The sequence below is a fragment of the Cricetulus griseus genome, chromosome 7 (genome assembly GCF_003668045.3).
Source record: "Cricetulus griseus strain 17A/GY chromosome 7, alternate assembly CriGri-PICRH-1.0, whole genome shotgun sequence".
Classification (NCBI taxonomy): Eukaryota; Metazoa; Chordata; class Mammalia; order Rodentia; family Cricetidae; genus Cricetulus; species Cricetulus griseus.
In genome coordinates, this window is record NC_048600.1 from 128,505,023 (window position 1) to 128,518,293 (window position 13,271).

At 48.0% G+C, this 13,271-nt stretch overlaps 2 protein-coding genes across 6 annotated transcripts in view; one reads left to right on the top strand and one right to left on the bottom strand.

Annotated features, from left to right (window-relative positions):
* Positions 1 to 13,271, bottom strand: part of LOC100755041 (ATP-dependent DNA helicase Q5) — a 37,948-nt gene that overhangs the window by 14,522 nt on the left and 10,155 nt on the right. For all 5 annotated transcript variants that reach the window (XM_035447295.1, XM_027425659.2, XM_027425658.2 and 2 more), the window contains one exon: positions 8,675 to 8,754. In XM_035447295.1, the coding sequence (XP_035303186.1) occupies positions 8,675 to 8,754 (80 nt within the window). The remainder of the gene's footprint in view (positions 1 to 8,674; positions 8,755 to 13,271) is intronic.
* Positions 5,227 to 5,397, top strand: Smim6 (small integral membrane protein 6). Its single transcript, XM_035447579.1, has one exon. The coding sequence runs from the start codon at positions 5,227 to 5,229 to the stop codon at positions 5,395 to 5,397; it is 171 nt and encodes a 56-aa protein (XP_035303470.1).

The window sequence follows — 13,271 nt, forward strand, 5'->3', positions numbered from 1 at the left end:
ACAATCCAAGCCTCCTGCTGAGGGGGAGGGGGACATGTCAGTATTCTAGCTGAAATTTGCTAACTTCCAAGTAAAGCTTTTTTGGTTATGTGTTTATGAGGTGTTTGGTTATGTGTTTATGCACGGGCTGTGCTCTGTGCATCAGGAGGGCAGTGATAGAATTCCAGGGGCATGGCCAATGACTGTTCTTTCCAGGTTACTGCTCTCCATGTGACCATGAAAACTGGAAAATCACATGGGGAGGAATGCCATGGAACCAGTGGAGGGGCAACATTTCTATTTTGCATCATCTAAGTGCTGCTTCCAGAGTCCCACCCTGTTTTGTGACGGAGGTCACTGCTGTAGGACAGGTGCCACTAACATTTCTTGCTGTCTTAATTTCCAGTCTCAGGTCACTGGATCCTCCCAGTTTTCTTGAGTCTATCATCCTTGTACCCTGACCCTTTGGTTTGTCCCTGTTTGTGTGCTCACACCCTCGGCTGACAATTGCCAGCTTTGTAACCCAATCCTCTTAAAGCGAGGCTTCCTTCTAGTGAGATGGATTAACGTTTGGTTTCAGTGACACTAGATAGTTTTTCCAAGTGCAGCCAGCTAAAAAGTGGCAAAGCCTGCTCTGGGTCCAGCCTGTCTGGCTCCAGACACCCTGCTCACCACACCTAGGGCTTGAGGCCTCTGGGACACAAGGCAGAAGGAGCTGACTCCATTATCTCCATTAACCAACCCTACGTCCAAGCACCCACACCCAAACTGTTTGTGTATGAGTGGGTGGGAATCTAACACCCATCAGGAGAAAACCCCAGGGACGTAGAAGGGACTGGCAACCCTGCATTCTCACCCCAGCTCGGTTGGCTGGAAGGCCCTGGAAGCACTCAGCTCAGGAACAGCATCCCAGTTCTTCCGGAATCCTCTTTTAGCAGGATTCCATTAGCATTAGAATAGCCTTCCTGTAGGGTGCCTAAGACTGAGGCTTTGCTAGAAGAGTGTGGTTCCCAGTCCAGTGGCAGAGCAGAGGGGACATACCATGGACCACCCTGGACACAGCCTAAGTAGCCAGCTCGCTTGTACCTTCCTGCCCCATGCCAGGCCAGCCTGTCCTATAAGCTGACCAACAGCAGCCTGCATACCCTGGGATGGATCTGGTCCACTTTCACTGGAGGAAGCAGATGTCTCCCACTGTGGGAAACAGTCACTGCAGACCTGGGCTGCCAGAGGACAGCTGGTGAGCATGGCAAACAGCAGGAAGGTCCACTGACTGACTCCCTAGGCCATTCCAGAACAAGCCGTCTCAGTGCACAGTGACCAGCACAGGTCTCGCCAGCCTCCTCAAGGCCATCCCTCTCACTCAGACTCTGTTCCCTCAGGAGGACAAGGAGCTGCCCAGTTCGCTGTCTGCATTTTATGCCTCATTACAGACTACAAAACCAAAGTGAGTATCATATCAGCAACACTTGGCAGAGCATAGACAAGTTTTGTGAAATGTTAATATTTTCAAAACAATTTATAACAAAAATCATGACACAAATGGGTATTACAAATTTCATATCATAAAATATGTGCACAATGCCAGGCGTTGGTGGCACACACCTTTAATCCCAGCACTCGGGAGGCAAAGGCTGGCAGATCTCCGAGTTTGAGGTCAGCCTGGTCTACAAAGCTACACAGAGAAACTGTCTCAAAAACCAAACAAACAAACAAAAAAAGTTTTCCTCCTCTTTGCACCCTGTTCCATGCCATGGAATACTGTCCCTAAAAAAAGATTGGTTTGTTTTTATATGTGTGACTGTTTGCCTACATACATGTAAGTGAATCACATGCATGCCTCTTCTCTGAGAAGGCCAGAAGAGGGTGTCAGATCCTCTGGAACTGGGGTGACAGACAGTTCTGAGCCACCATGGGGGGCTGAGAATTGAATCTGGGTCCTCTGGAAAAGTGGCCAGGGCTCAAGTCTTTAAAATTCCCATCATTTCCTCCCAGAGGAACCCTCGGCACACAGACCTCTTGGGCCTGCAGCTCCCCCTCCTGCTCTCACCTGTTTCCCTCACAGGGACTGAGACAACAGATCTATCTACTTGGACAATCAAAACTTGACAAAGCAACCTTCCTGTGAATGACAGGTTCTCTCCACATATCTGATTCTTTGTTGTTTTGAGAGATTTATTTCTGGTTAGCCTGGAACTCACTACGTAGACCAGGCTGGCCCCAAACTCACAGAGGCACCTGCCTCTACCCCTCGAGTGCTACAATTAAAGGTATGTGCCACCATGTCTAGCAGGGCTTTGTTTTTTGTTTTGGTTTTTTGAGACAGGATTTCTCTGTGTGGCCCTGGCTGTCCTAAAACTCACTTTGGTACACCAGGCTGGCCTTGAACTCAAACATTACCGCCCCCTCCTCCTGAGTGCTGGGATTAAAGGCGTGCCACCACAGGCTGGTTTCCTTTGTATTTAACATAATATGTATTTGTGTGAGTTGTTTGAACTAGAATTATAGGCAGTTGGGGCCACCTTACGTGAAAGCTGGGCACTGCACCCAGTTCTTCTGAAAGATCACAAATGCTCCCAGTACCTGCAGGGCCCGCCCTCCAGCCTACATGATCTGAGGTGGGAACAGACAGGCACACCTCTCAGGTGGGGCTTGCTCTCTGAGGATGGGCTACAGACCAGCTCCGCTCCAGCCTTACTTTGTAGTTTTGGTTTCATTAGAGCAAGAGTGTGAACACATCTGAAGAACCTGAATGTAAAATGTCACCACAAAGGAGTAGGTAAAGGCACTTGCCACTAAACCCGAATATCTGAATTCAGTTCCCTGGGACCCACACGTTAGAGAGCCTATTTCCACAGTGGTGCACTAACCCCCACCCACAGGCCATGGCATGCACATACATGCACATATACAAAATGCATTAAAAAGTTTAATGTTGTGAGTTTTACAAAATATGCCCAGAGTTTAGCTATGTTTGTGCTTTTTTTGATGGGAATATGGAGTGATATAAAAGTGGCCACATAGGTATTAATAGAGACAATAGGTTTATCTGCTCTAAGGTATAGGGCCTGAAACTCAGGCTGTACAGCTAGCTCCAAACTCCAGTTGCACAGCCCTGAGGAAGTTGCTTAGCCTTTCTGTGGCCACTGTCTATCTGTAAAGCTGGAGTTGTGGCTATCGTCATTGCTTCGTGTGTTTATACGACATCACATTCAACTTTGTAGTTACAGAAACAAACATACGACCACCATAAACTGGTTTGTGAACAAACATCTCACTCTTGACAAGAACCTGATTTAACAGATAGGCACAAAAGTACCAGGGTGTGCCAGAGACCAGCCCGCTGGCCGTGTGCATTCAGCAAGCCAGGAAGTCAGCAAGCTTTACACAAGGGCATGGAAAGCAACAGGCAAACCATGGGTCAGTTCAGCTTCCTGAACTTGCTTGTCACCTATCAACCACTCAAGGCTATTTGCAGAGCCGTGGGTGAAGGGGGTGGGGTACTTGAGCAATAGAGAGGCCAGAATTCCACAAACTGATGTCAATGGGCATTTCTCACAACTTTAACAGCAGGATTACAGTGGGCTAGAACATGAGCCTTGATGGAGGAAAGGCCTCTGTCTCTTACCTTATGATGGCATGTAAAGCCTGGCAGTGTCAGGTCCACGCATCTAAGCGTTAAAAGGAATCAACAGTGGCCATCAAGTTTCAAGCAAAGCATGTCTGATTAATGCCCTCCTCTTCTCTCTCTAACCAGGGGGTGGGAACCAGCCACACTACACAGCTGAGGCCGTGTGTCTGAGGCAGACAGGACAGAGGAAGGCTTTAATGGTGATAAGCACTCCCACCCAGAAACTTGTCCCAGGAGCCTCCTGCCAGAGCTGTAGTTAATCATTCACCCAAACCACAAAAAGGAATAACTTCCTAAGAGGTCACCAGGACAAACAGACGAGAACTGAGACCCAGCTGTACATAGGCAAGGTGGACAGTTGGCCTGGGATCACAGTCAGTCTCTCCTCTCACCCTAACTGAGTCTGACTTCTATCAAGGACAATTTACATTATGTCTTGAGCAACTCCACAATGTCATCACAAAAGGGCAGAACACTGCTGAAGGGAATGAGGGTGTGGCAGTCAGTTGCTAGGCAACCAGTCTAGACCACCTTTGTTTGCTCTGGTGGCAGCAGCAAAGGTGTGGTCAGAGATATTTGGCAATGCTCTGGGCTGCCAACAGTCATTTCTTTGAGGTGCTAAACAGCTGTGGTTACCTGCAGCCTCTTCCACCTGGGAACCCCAAAGTGTGAGGCCTGAGGGACAGTCCTGATTTGCCTTTGCCCTCTAAGACACAAACTATCAGTACAAGAACCGGGTAACGATGGCTTTCTTTTCTCCCTATATTTCTTTCAACTCGATGCAGCCTATTGACACCAGTATGGATAGGTCTCCTGCTTCCAGCTGTCTCTAAGGACAGTGCCTCACCCACACTCTGTTCCTATCCACCACCACGTGTGTGTGTGTGTGTGTGTGTGTGTGTGTGTGTGTGTGTGTGTGTGTGTGTGTGTGTGAGAGAGAGAGAGAGAGAGAGAGAGAGAGCATGTGAGTTGTGTCTGTGTGTTCTATGCATGTATCTCCACACATGCATTCCTGGTAGGCTCAGAAGCTAAAAATGGTATTGGGTACCCTGGAACTGGCATTATGAATTACTGTGAGCTGCCACATGGGTGCTGGGAACCGAATTTGGGTCTCCTGCAAGAGCAGCCAGTGCTCTTAACTGCTGAGCAGACATCTCTCCAGCTCCACCTATCTTCTTTTTTAGACTGGATAGCTGTTCCCTACTGGCCTGGAATCCCTTGGCTCAAGCATGAATTCTGTCTCCTGAGGAGCTGAGACTTCAGTGCACCCTCATTCCCAGCTGGGCTGCTACATGAACCTCTCAAACACCTGGCCAATGGGACAATAAAAATAGGGGGAAACCTACAGGGGCACATTTGAGGCTCTAGCTAGGAAGGTGGGGGGGGGGAGCTCCTGGCTCACAGCAGAGTTCGTCAGAATGAGTCAGAGACACCCACCCCGCTGCAGCCCCCAACAGCTTCCAAGCAGGAAAGCCCTGAGTGTGGCTAGCCAGATTTATCCAGCTGTTCAGTGCTACTGCACAGAGGTCCAGGGAAGTGGCATGGAGAGCAATGCCGGGCAAGGATTTCAGAGCTCTCTGTACTCAGGGCCTCTGTCTCCTCTCTTCCAGATTTACATGGGCCAAATGCTAACCCTAAAGAGAACCCAGAATGGTGACTTCTGGGATAACCCCTGGGACGTCGGGGGCCTGATAGTGATTGGCTTATTCACCTCCACATTCCTTTTGTTCATCCTATTTGCCATTGTGTTTGGGCATGTGGAAAAGATTTTGTACAAAGAGCACTGATCTGACTCCCTGAAGCCTAGAGGGCAGCAGGGAAAGACGGGCTGACCTACTGCCCCTGACACCAGCAGGAGCTCTCCAGTCCCTCAGGCTCAAGAAGGCATCTATGTGAGCCACTAGATCTGGCTCAGGGATTGGTCAAAGAGCAAGATGGGAAGGCTGGTCTGACACCGTTTCTGGCTCTCCCACCCGACCACCAGCTAACACTGCAAGCGATGGAGAGGGACTCTGCTCCACCTCAAGGGAGAGCAGCAACGGCTAACAAGATCTTCTAATGAGCTTCTCTGCCCAGGCAGCAATTCTGCAAGTCCCTGACAGAGAGGACATAAAATGTCAGATGAAGTAAAAATTCCTTTTCAAATCCACTAATGTGGGCTTATTTTCTACGCAGACATGGCTCTCAGGGCCTGCCTCTCTAGCAAACCTCTCAGCAAGGCCTGTAACTCCTCAGGGGTCTGCTCTACTATAGGCAGGAGAAGCCGGCTCACAAGATGCTTGCCAAGTGCCCCTGGATTCACAGTATAACTTCAGTTCCTAAACTGCTCTGCCTCTCCTGCCCAGAGGCTTTTGCGTATATTCCCGACTTGGATACTGTCTTACCACATCACACCCCATGGCCTGCCTGCCAGGTGCTTCCTTGTCTTCCAGATCCCAGACTAAACCTGTCTTTCTCAAATTTTCCCCGACTCTGACCCGAGACTGGGATGGGGAAATCTGTTACTCTCAGGGGTAGTTAAGAGAAGTTAAGAGCACTCTTGCAGAGAACACAGGTTCGATCTCCAGTACCCATGTGGAGGTTCGCATCTATCTGTAACTCCAGTTCCAGGGAAACCACTGTCCTCTTCTGGCCCCTGTGGGCACCAGGCACATATGTGGAGCACAGACATACATGCAGGGAAAACACTCATACACACATTTTAGAAAAGAAAAAACAAAAACCACCATGGACTTTTTCTTCAAAGCCCATTCATTAGCAATTATGTATTTTAAGTATACAGTATTTCCCAATGAGACAAGGCCCACACTCTGTGCTTGGCGGAACAAAAGGGCAAAACAAAATGAGCACACCGTCGGATGGATATACGAGGATGCGGAGCAGCTGAGCTCCTAACTCCAGAGAGTCCACAAGACAATCCTACCCAGACCAGAGGCAAAACTCCTCTCCATCCCAAATGCCCAAATTGCTATTTCAAGCCGAATGATTAAAGTCCTGCCATGAGCCCAGCTCTGAGACGATGGCTACACGGCAGAGACAAGGTAAAAACCACTGGCAGCCCCACCCTGGCCGCGTTGGGAAGGGACCTGACTACCTTTTCTGGCGACGCCAGGCCACTGCCCATATCCTACCCTACACACCACAACCCTACAATGGCTTCCTTCAGAAATGTCCCCAACAGCTGAGCCCACCCCACTGGTCTTATCCCTCTCTGCCAGGTGCCTGCTTAAGGGAGCTTGGTGGCAACAGTCGCCTCAATTTCAGCCTCAAACCAGAACTATTCTTAGAAAAGTAACAGCCATCTGTGGAAAGGGGGTTTCTTCCCTCGTGCCAGGCACTGTTCCCACAATCAACGCTCACTCTCAGTGAGCAGTGCTGACAGAGCTGTGCCAGCAAGGTCCTGAGATGAGAACCCACCTGCAGCCAACAAGACAAGAGTTGTGGGGCTGAGCACTGGGGGAGGGTGGGTGGTCCCACAGATGTATGCTCTCAGCTAGCCCATCAAGGCCCTATGTGGACCTGGTCTGCTGCGGTCTCAACTGGGAGGCAAGGAGACTGACAACTAGCAGGGACACTCGGTTCTTTCATGTATCCCATGAAGGGCTCAGCTCACAGAGCCCAAGTAGGTTGATTTACATCAGTGGTGGAATGGGCTTAGCCAAGGGTGGGCCTGGAACAGCAACACACAACTTTTTTGCAAGTGACCCTGCCACACAGGCCAAATTAGAGATGCCATTTCCAGAAGGAAATATTCCAATCTGTGTCACCAAGTCACCAGTGAAGAGAGAGACTGAGAATCCAAATGTAGACACCCCCTCCCGTCTTCAGGAGTGTCTAACTAAACACATCTGTAGACACCAGTGCTATGTTCTTACTCAGCAGCACTCTGCTTCAAGACATTTGGGGCAGGAGTGTAACTCAATGGTAGAGGGCTTGTATAACATACACAAGATCCTGGGTGCAATCCTCAACACCACAAAAACAGATGTCCCTACTCCCCCAAAGACTCTGTGACCCCGGTACGAAATGAGCACATCCACTGTGAGAATCAAGGAGCCCAAGTTTAGTAGCTTGGCTACAAAACTCTGTTGAGTTTTGTGATCATGACCTGTCTGGCTTGGCTCACTCATCAGCTCTCAGTTTTCCACATGAATGAATGAACGAATGTGTTTTTCCACATAGACTGACTCCTTTTGGCATCCTTCACATAGGATTCTACTGTGACTACATGCCCTGCCACAACTTGTCACTGAGTAGCTAAGTATCTTTCCATGGCTGGTCCACAGCTTCTGCCCCATTGCCACAGACATAGACAAAATAGGTAAGCAGGCTTCACATAAGCAGGTAGTGTTCTGTCAGAAGAGCTGATTTACCCAAAGCATGTGACACCCTCCCCCCAACACCAGATATGAGCCGGCCTGAAGCTTCCGTTGGGGCTCTGTGTACAAATAAGAACAGTTCATCAGGTGTGGTGACACATGCCTATAATCCGAACACACGGGAGGCAGAGGCAGTCAGGATAACCAGGAGTCCAAGGCAAGTCTCTAACACATGGCAAGCTCATGGCCAGCCTAGGTTACCTGAGACCCCCATCTCAGAAGCAAACAAAGAGTGTGAGTGACTCACACTCAGTCAAAAGAGCCAGTTCAGTGACCAGAGCTGGCCACATTGCTTTGCAGTGACCAGAGCTGGCCACACTGCTCTGCAGTGAATTGCTCACACAGCCAGCCAACCGTCCATGAAGTAGGTGGAGGAGTGGATGACTACGCCAATGTGGAACAACTCCTCACACAAGAGCTTGAGTTTCAGTGGCCCCCAGAAGTAAAAAGGAAGGGTCCTGACTTCCACAAGGCTTGAAATATGAGCTTTGCAAGCAGGGAACCCTGGGTGGCCCAAGGGCTAGCTTGCATCAGCTGGTAAAGTAATGGTTGGTGGGAGAGGAAATGCTCTTTCTTTCCCTAGAGGAGCAAGCAAGCAATGCAGGGATTAACCACAGGGTCCTGCACCTGCTACACAAATGCTTGCTCTACCACTGAGCTGCACTGCGTTCCCAGCCCCACTCACCCCAGTTCTTCACAGAAGGTCACCAGGGCATCAAAGGCCAGCAGGGTGGCTTTATCAGATGGTTTGCTCCCTCTCTTTTCCTGCCGAGAGAAACAGCCACTCAGTCCCCCAGAGTCACAGCCTGTGCTATCAATAGAGAAAACATGAAAGGCCAGCATTCAGCAAGCAGTGGATGCCCCTGGGCCCCGGGCCTGCCAGTAAGTCAGCATCTCTGCCACTGCATTGTACGCACTGGGATGGGAGTATTTGAGAGCTGCCAAAGAGAGCACCTTTCCAAAAACAGCAATTCTCATGCAAAGGCCCCTGGACCGACATTAGGGAAACTATGATTCTACCCAGTTCTAAACAGTGAACACAGGGTTGAGTCCTTCCACATATATGAACACATATGCTAATGTACATACCAGAGGATACAACCTAAACTATTAGCCTCCGGCAGATAAGATTGTGCGTTATTGGCCCTTTCTGTATCTATTGCCAAAAGTTAAAATATCAACTGAGGGTCAGTGAGATGACTTACTGGGTAGGCACTTGCTACTGAGCCTGACTTCTAAAAGTGTTCTCCGACCTCCAAATGTACTCATGGCATAAATAAATATAAAATAAGAAAAAGTTCTCACCTTAGAGGGGCTGGAGAGATGGCTCAGTGGTCATGAGCATGGCTACTTTTGCAAGAGGACCTAGATTCAAACCCCAGCACCCACATGGTAGCTCAGAAGCATCTGTAACTCCATTTCTAGGGGATCCACCCCTCTTCTGGCCTCCTTGGGAACCAGGTACACAAGTGGTACATTCAACAACCCCCCCAAATATACACACAAAAATGCACACTTGATGGGGAGTGGCCACAATAAAGGTACTGAGAGCATAAAAATAAGCAGGCTATGACTGTGAAGAAGTAACAATGAAGCCATTACTTTGTATGTTAATCTAAAAAGGGTTAGGGTTCAGAGATGGCTCAGCAGTTACGAGTACTCACTGCTCTTGTGGAGCACCCAGAGTCCAGTTCCCAGCACCCACGCACTATCTCACAGCCATCTGTAACTCTAGTTCCAAGGGATCGGATGCCCTCTCCTGGCCTCCTGAAGCACCACTCACATACATAAAAACAGTAAAGTTTGTATTTATTTTCTAACTAATGTGTACGAGTGATTTGCCTGCATGTATGTTGGTGCACCACTTGTGTGCCTGGTGCCTAGAGACAAGAAAAGCATCAGTTCCCTGGGAACTGGAGTTATAAGTAGTTGTGAGCTGCCCTGGGAATTGAACCAGGGTCTTCTGCAAGAGCAGCCAGGACTCCTAACGACTGAGCCATCTCTCCAGCCCCATGTTTGTTGATGTTGTTGTGTTTTGTTTCTTTACTTTGGTTTTGCAAGACAGGGTTTCTCTGTGTAACAGTCCTGGCTGTCCTAGAACTCACTCTGTTGACCAGGCTGGCCTTTAACTCACAGAAATCTGCCTGTCTCTGCCTCCTGAGTGCCGGGATTAAAGGTGTGCACTGCCATCACTCAAAAAACAAAAACAAACAAAAAAACGTTAGCTAGGGATCTAGCACAGTGACACAGTACTTGCCTAGCATGTATGAGAACCTGGGTTCAAACCCCAGCAATATTATTTATGTGCAGTGCTGGGGATTAAACTTGGGCTTTATCCATGCACGTTAGGCAAGAGTTCAACCACAAAGCTGTACCTGTAGCCCCAAATGTCTTGTGATAGCAGTCTTTTCCTCATTATGGCTATGTCAACACAGTTCCAAGCTTAACCACAGGATTACAGTATTACATTTCCTTTTCCATATAGCACTGTTTCCTCTGAGAAACAGTTGCTTCTCCCTGCCCTGACTTCTCTAGAGTTCAGTATCACTAGTTCTCCCTGAATGCTCTGACGTAACAAATAACTCAATTCCATGGGAGCCCAAGATGGTCAATCTGATTTTTGAAAACCTTCTTGAGCCTTCCACTTGCAGCAGCATCTATGGCTTTGCTCCAGGCCAGGACCCATCTATCTTTCTGGCTTTCTTGCCCTTGGAGCCACCTCCCCAGCACAGATGACTGTTTTCCTGTGTGTATATCTGTGCACCACACACACTCCTGGTGCCCTTGGAGGCCAGAAAAGGGTATCAGATTCCCTGAAGATACAGTTAGAGATGGCTGTGAGTACCATATGGGTGCTGGATGTTGGACCTGGGTCTTCTGCAAGAGCAGCAAGTGCCCTAAACTTTTAAGTCATCTTTTTTTTTTTTTAATTTTTGAGACAGGGTTTCTGTGTGTAGCTTTGGAGGCTGTCCTGGCACTGGCTCTGGAGACCAGGCTGGCCTCGAACTCACAGAGATCCGCCTGCCTCTGTCTCCTGAGTGCTGGGATTAAAGGCGTGCGCCACCAATGCCCGGCAGACCCAGGTTTTTGTGTGTATTTTTGCATAGGTGTTTAAAGGTTTATTTGTTTATGAGTGTTGCTGTGTCTTGTCTTTGTGTATGGATGTTTTACCTTCATTTATTTCTGTGTACTATGTGCATGCAGTGCCCAAAGAGACCAGAAGAGGGCACTGAATTTTCTAGGATCGAAGTCACTGAGCTATCTCTGACCCCAGGGTTTTTTTTTTTAGTTCAAAATAGGAAAAGCCTGCTTTACACGTCAACCCCCACCACCTTACTTCCCTTACTTCCCCACCAACCCTCCCCAGTAACCAGGTTTTGTTTTTTAATGAAGTCTTATTGATTAGGATTTTCTAGGCAGACATTTGCCTTTTCTTTTTCTGTTTTTGTTTTGCTTTTTGAGATACAGTTTCATTCTGTCTTCTAGGCTGGCCTTGAACTCACTGTGTATTACAGGCTGTCCTCTCCCCTCAGTCTCTGGTTGACACTCCTGCTTGCTTCTCCCCTCCCTGCTCTCCTTACTCTTGTGAGTTTATTCTTTTATTCCTTTACTATCACTTGGGTAGGGATCAGAAATAATTGCCTTCAGTTTGTAACATTTACGTGTGTGTGTGTGCAGGTGCCTATGGAGGCCAGAAGAGGGTGATCCTCTGAGGTGAAGTTAAATATGGCTGGGAGCCGCTTGACATGGGTGCTGAGATAAGAATTCAAGTCTTCTGCAAGAGCAGCAAGGACTCCTAACCTCCGAGCCAACTCTCCAACCCCTTTTTTTTCCTGTTTTTAAAATTGCCATACATTCATTAGCAAAAACGACAAGTTTGTGACATTTACTTACACATGTAGCATGTACTTTGCTCATATTGAATCAACAGATGGTGGCAGAGGTCAATGCTGGATAGCCTCCTCCATTGCCCTTGACTCTCACTGGCTAGACTGGCTGGAGCCCTGGGCCAACAGTAGCCCAGCCTCCCTGCTGTGTGTCTTTCTTCCCCTATAAGCTGCTGTAGTGTGAGTACACACCACAAAATTGGGGTTGGTTTCTGGTTTTTGTTTCTATCTGCTTGTTTGTTTCCTGTGGTGCTGGGAACTGAACTTGGCCTCACAAGTGTGCAGTACGATGAGCTCTACTGTTGAGATGCATCCAGCCCTTCGGTTTTTGGGGGACAAGGTTTACTATGCAGCATAGGTTGACCTGGAACTCACTATGTAACCTTGGTTGGCCTTGACGCTCAATATCCCTGCCTCTGCCTCCTGAGTTCACTACCATGCCCAGCTGGGTTTTGCTTTTAAAAATCTTGAGTTATGCACTGACAAGATGGCTTAGCAGATAAATGTGATTTGACTGCTATCAAAGTTGATGAGCTGAAATGGATCCCAGCACCTAAATGGTGAAGGGGAGAACTGACTTCTGCACACTGTCCTTTGACCTCCACATGTGTGTAGTGGTGTTCACACCACACCAAAGCATGTAATTAAAAAAAAGTCGCCAGGCATTGGTGGCACACACCTTAAATCCCAGCACTCGGGAGGCAGAGGCAGGCGGATCTCTGTGAGTTCCAGGACAGCCTGGTCTCCAAAGTGAGTTCCAGGACAGCCAGAGCTACACAGAGAAACCCTGTCTCGAAAAACCAAACCAAACAAACAAATTGAGATGATTTTTCTTCTCCCAAGAACATAAACTACTTTACTCTTATTTATAGTTTTTTGAAGTTCATACTTCAAAATTCATACACATATCATGTAGGAACCCATGTTTTCCCAGCACTGACTAGTCAAATCTCTCCTTTTCCTGGTAACTTATAATATACCATATTCCTTTCTAGTTTGGGTCTGCTTTGGGCTTTGTTTGTTTGTTTGTTTTTCAAGACAGGGTTTCTTTGTATTGCTTTGGAGCCTGTCCTGGAACTTGCTCTGTAACCAAGCTGGCCTGGAACTCACAGAGATCAATCTGCCTCTGCCTCCCGAGTGCTAGGATTAAAAGCATGTACTAACAATACCAGGCCTGCTTTGGGCTTTCTATAAATAATTGGATAACCAGTAAAAAATTAAGTGGTTAAAGAAAACAAAACAGTGAACATGTGAAAACACTTATGTAACAAAGCTCACTGAAATAAGACAGGAATGAGTCTGTCTACATTTAACAGCACATATACAAGATGATATTCAGGTAAGCTAAACATTGACAAAGAGAAGTCTAACCCAGCTTGCCACCAGTAGCCTGCT

What these genes read in the sequence shown, in the direction of transcription:
- Smim6 (XM_035447579.1), top strand. Translation starts at nt 5,227, where the DNA reads ATGGGCCAAATGCTAACCCTAAAGAGAACCCAGAATGGTGACTTCTGG.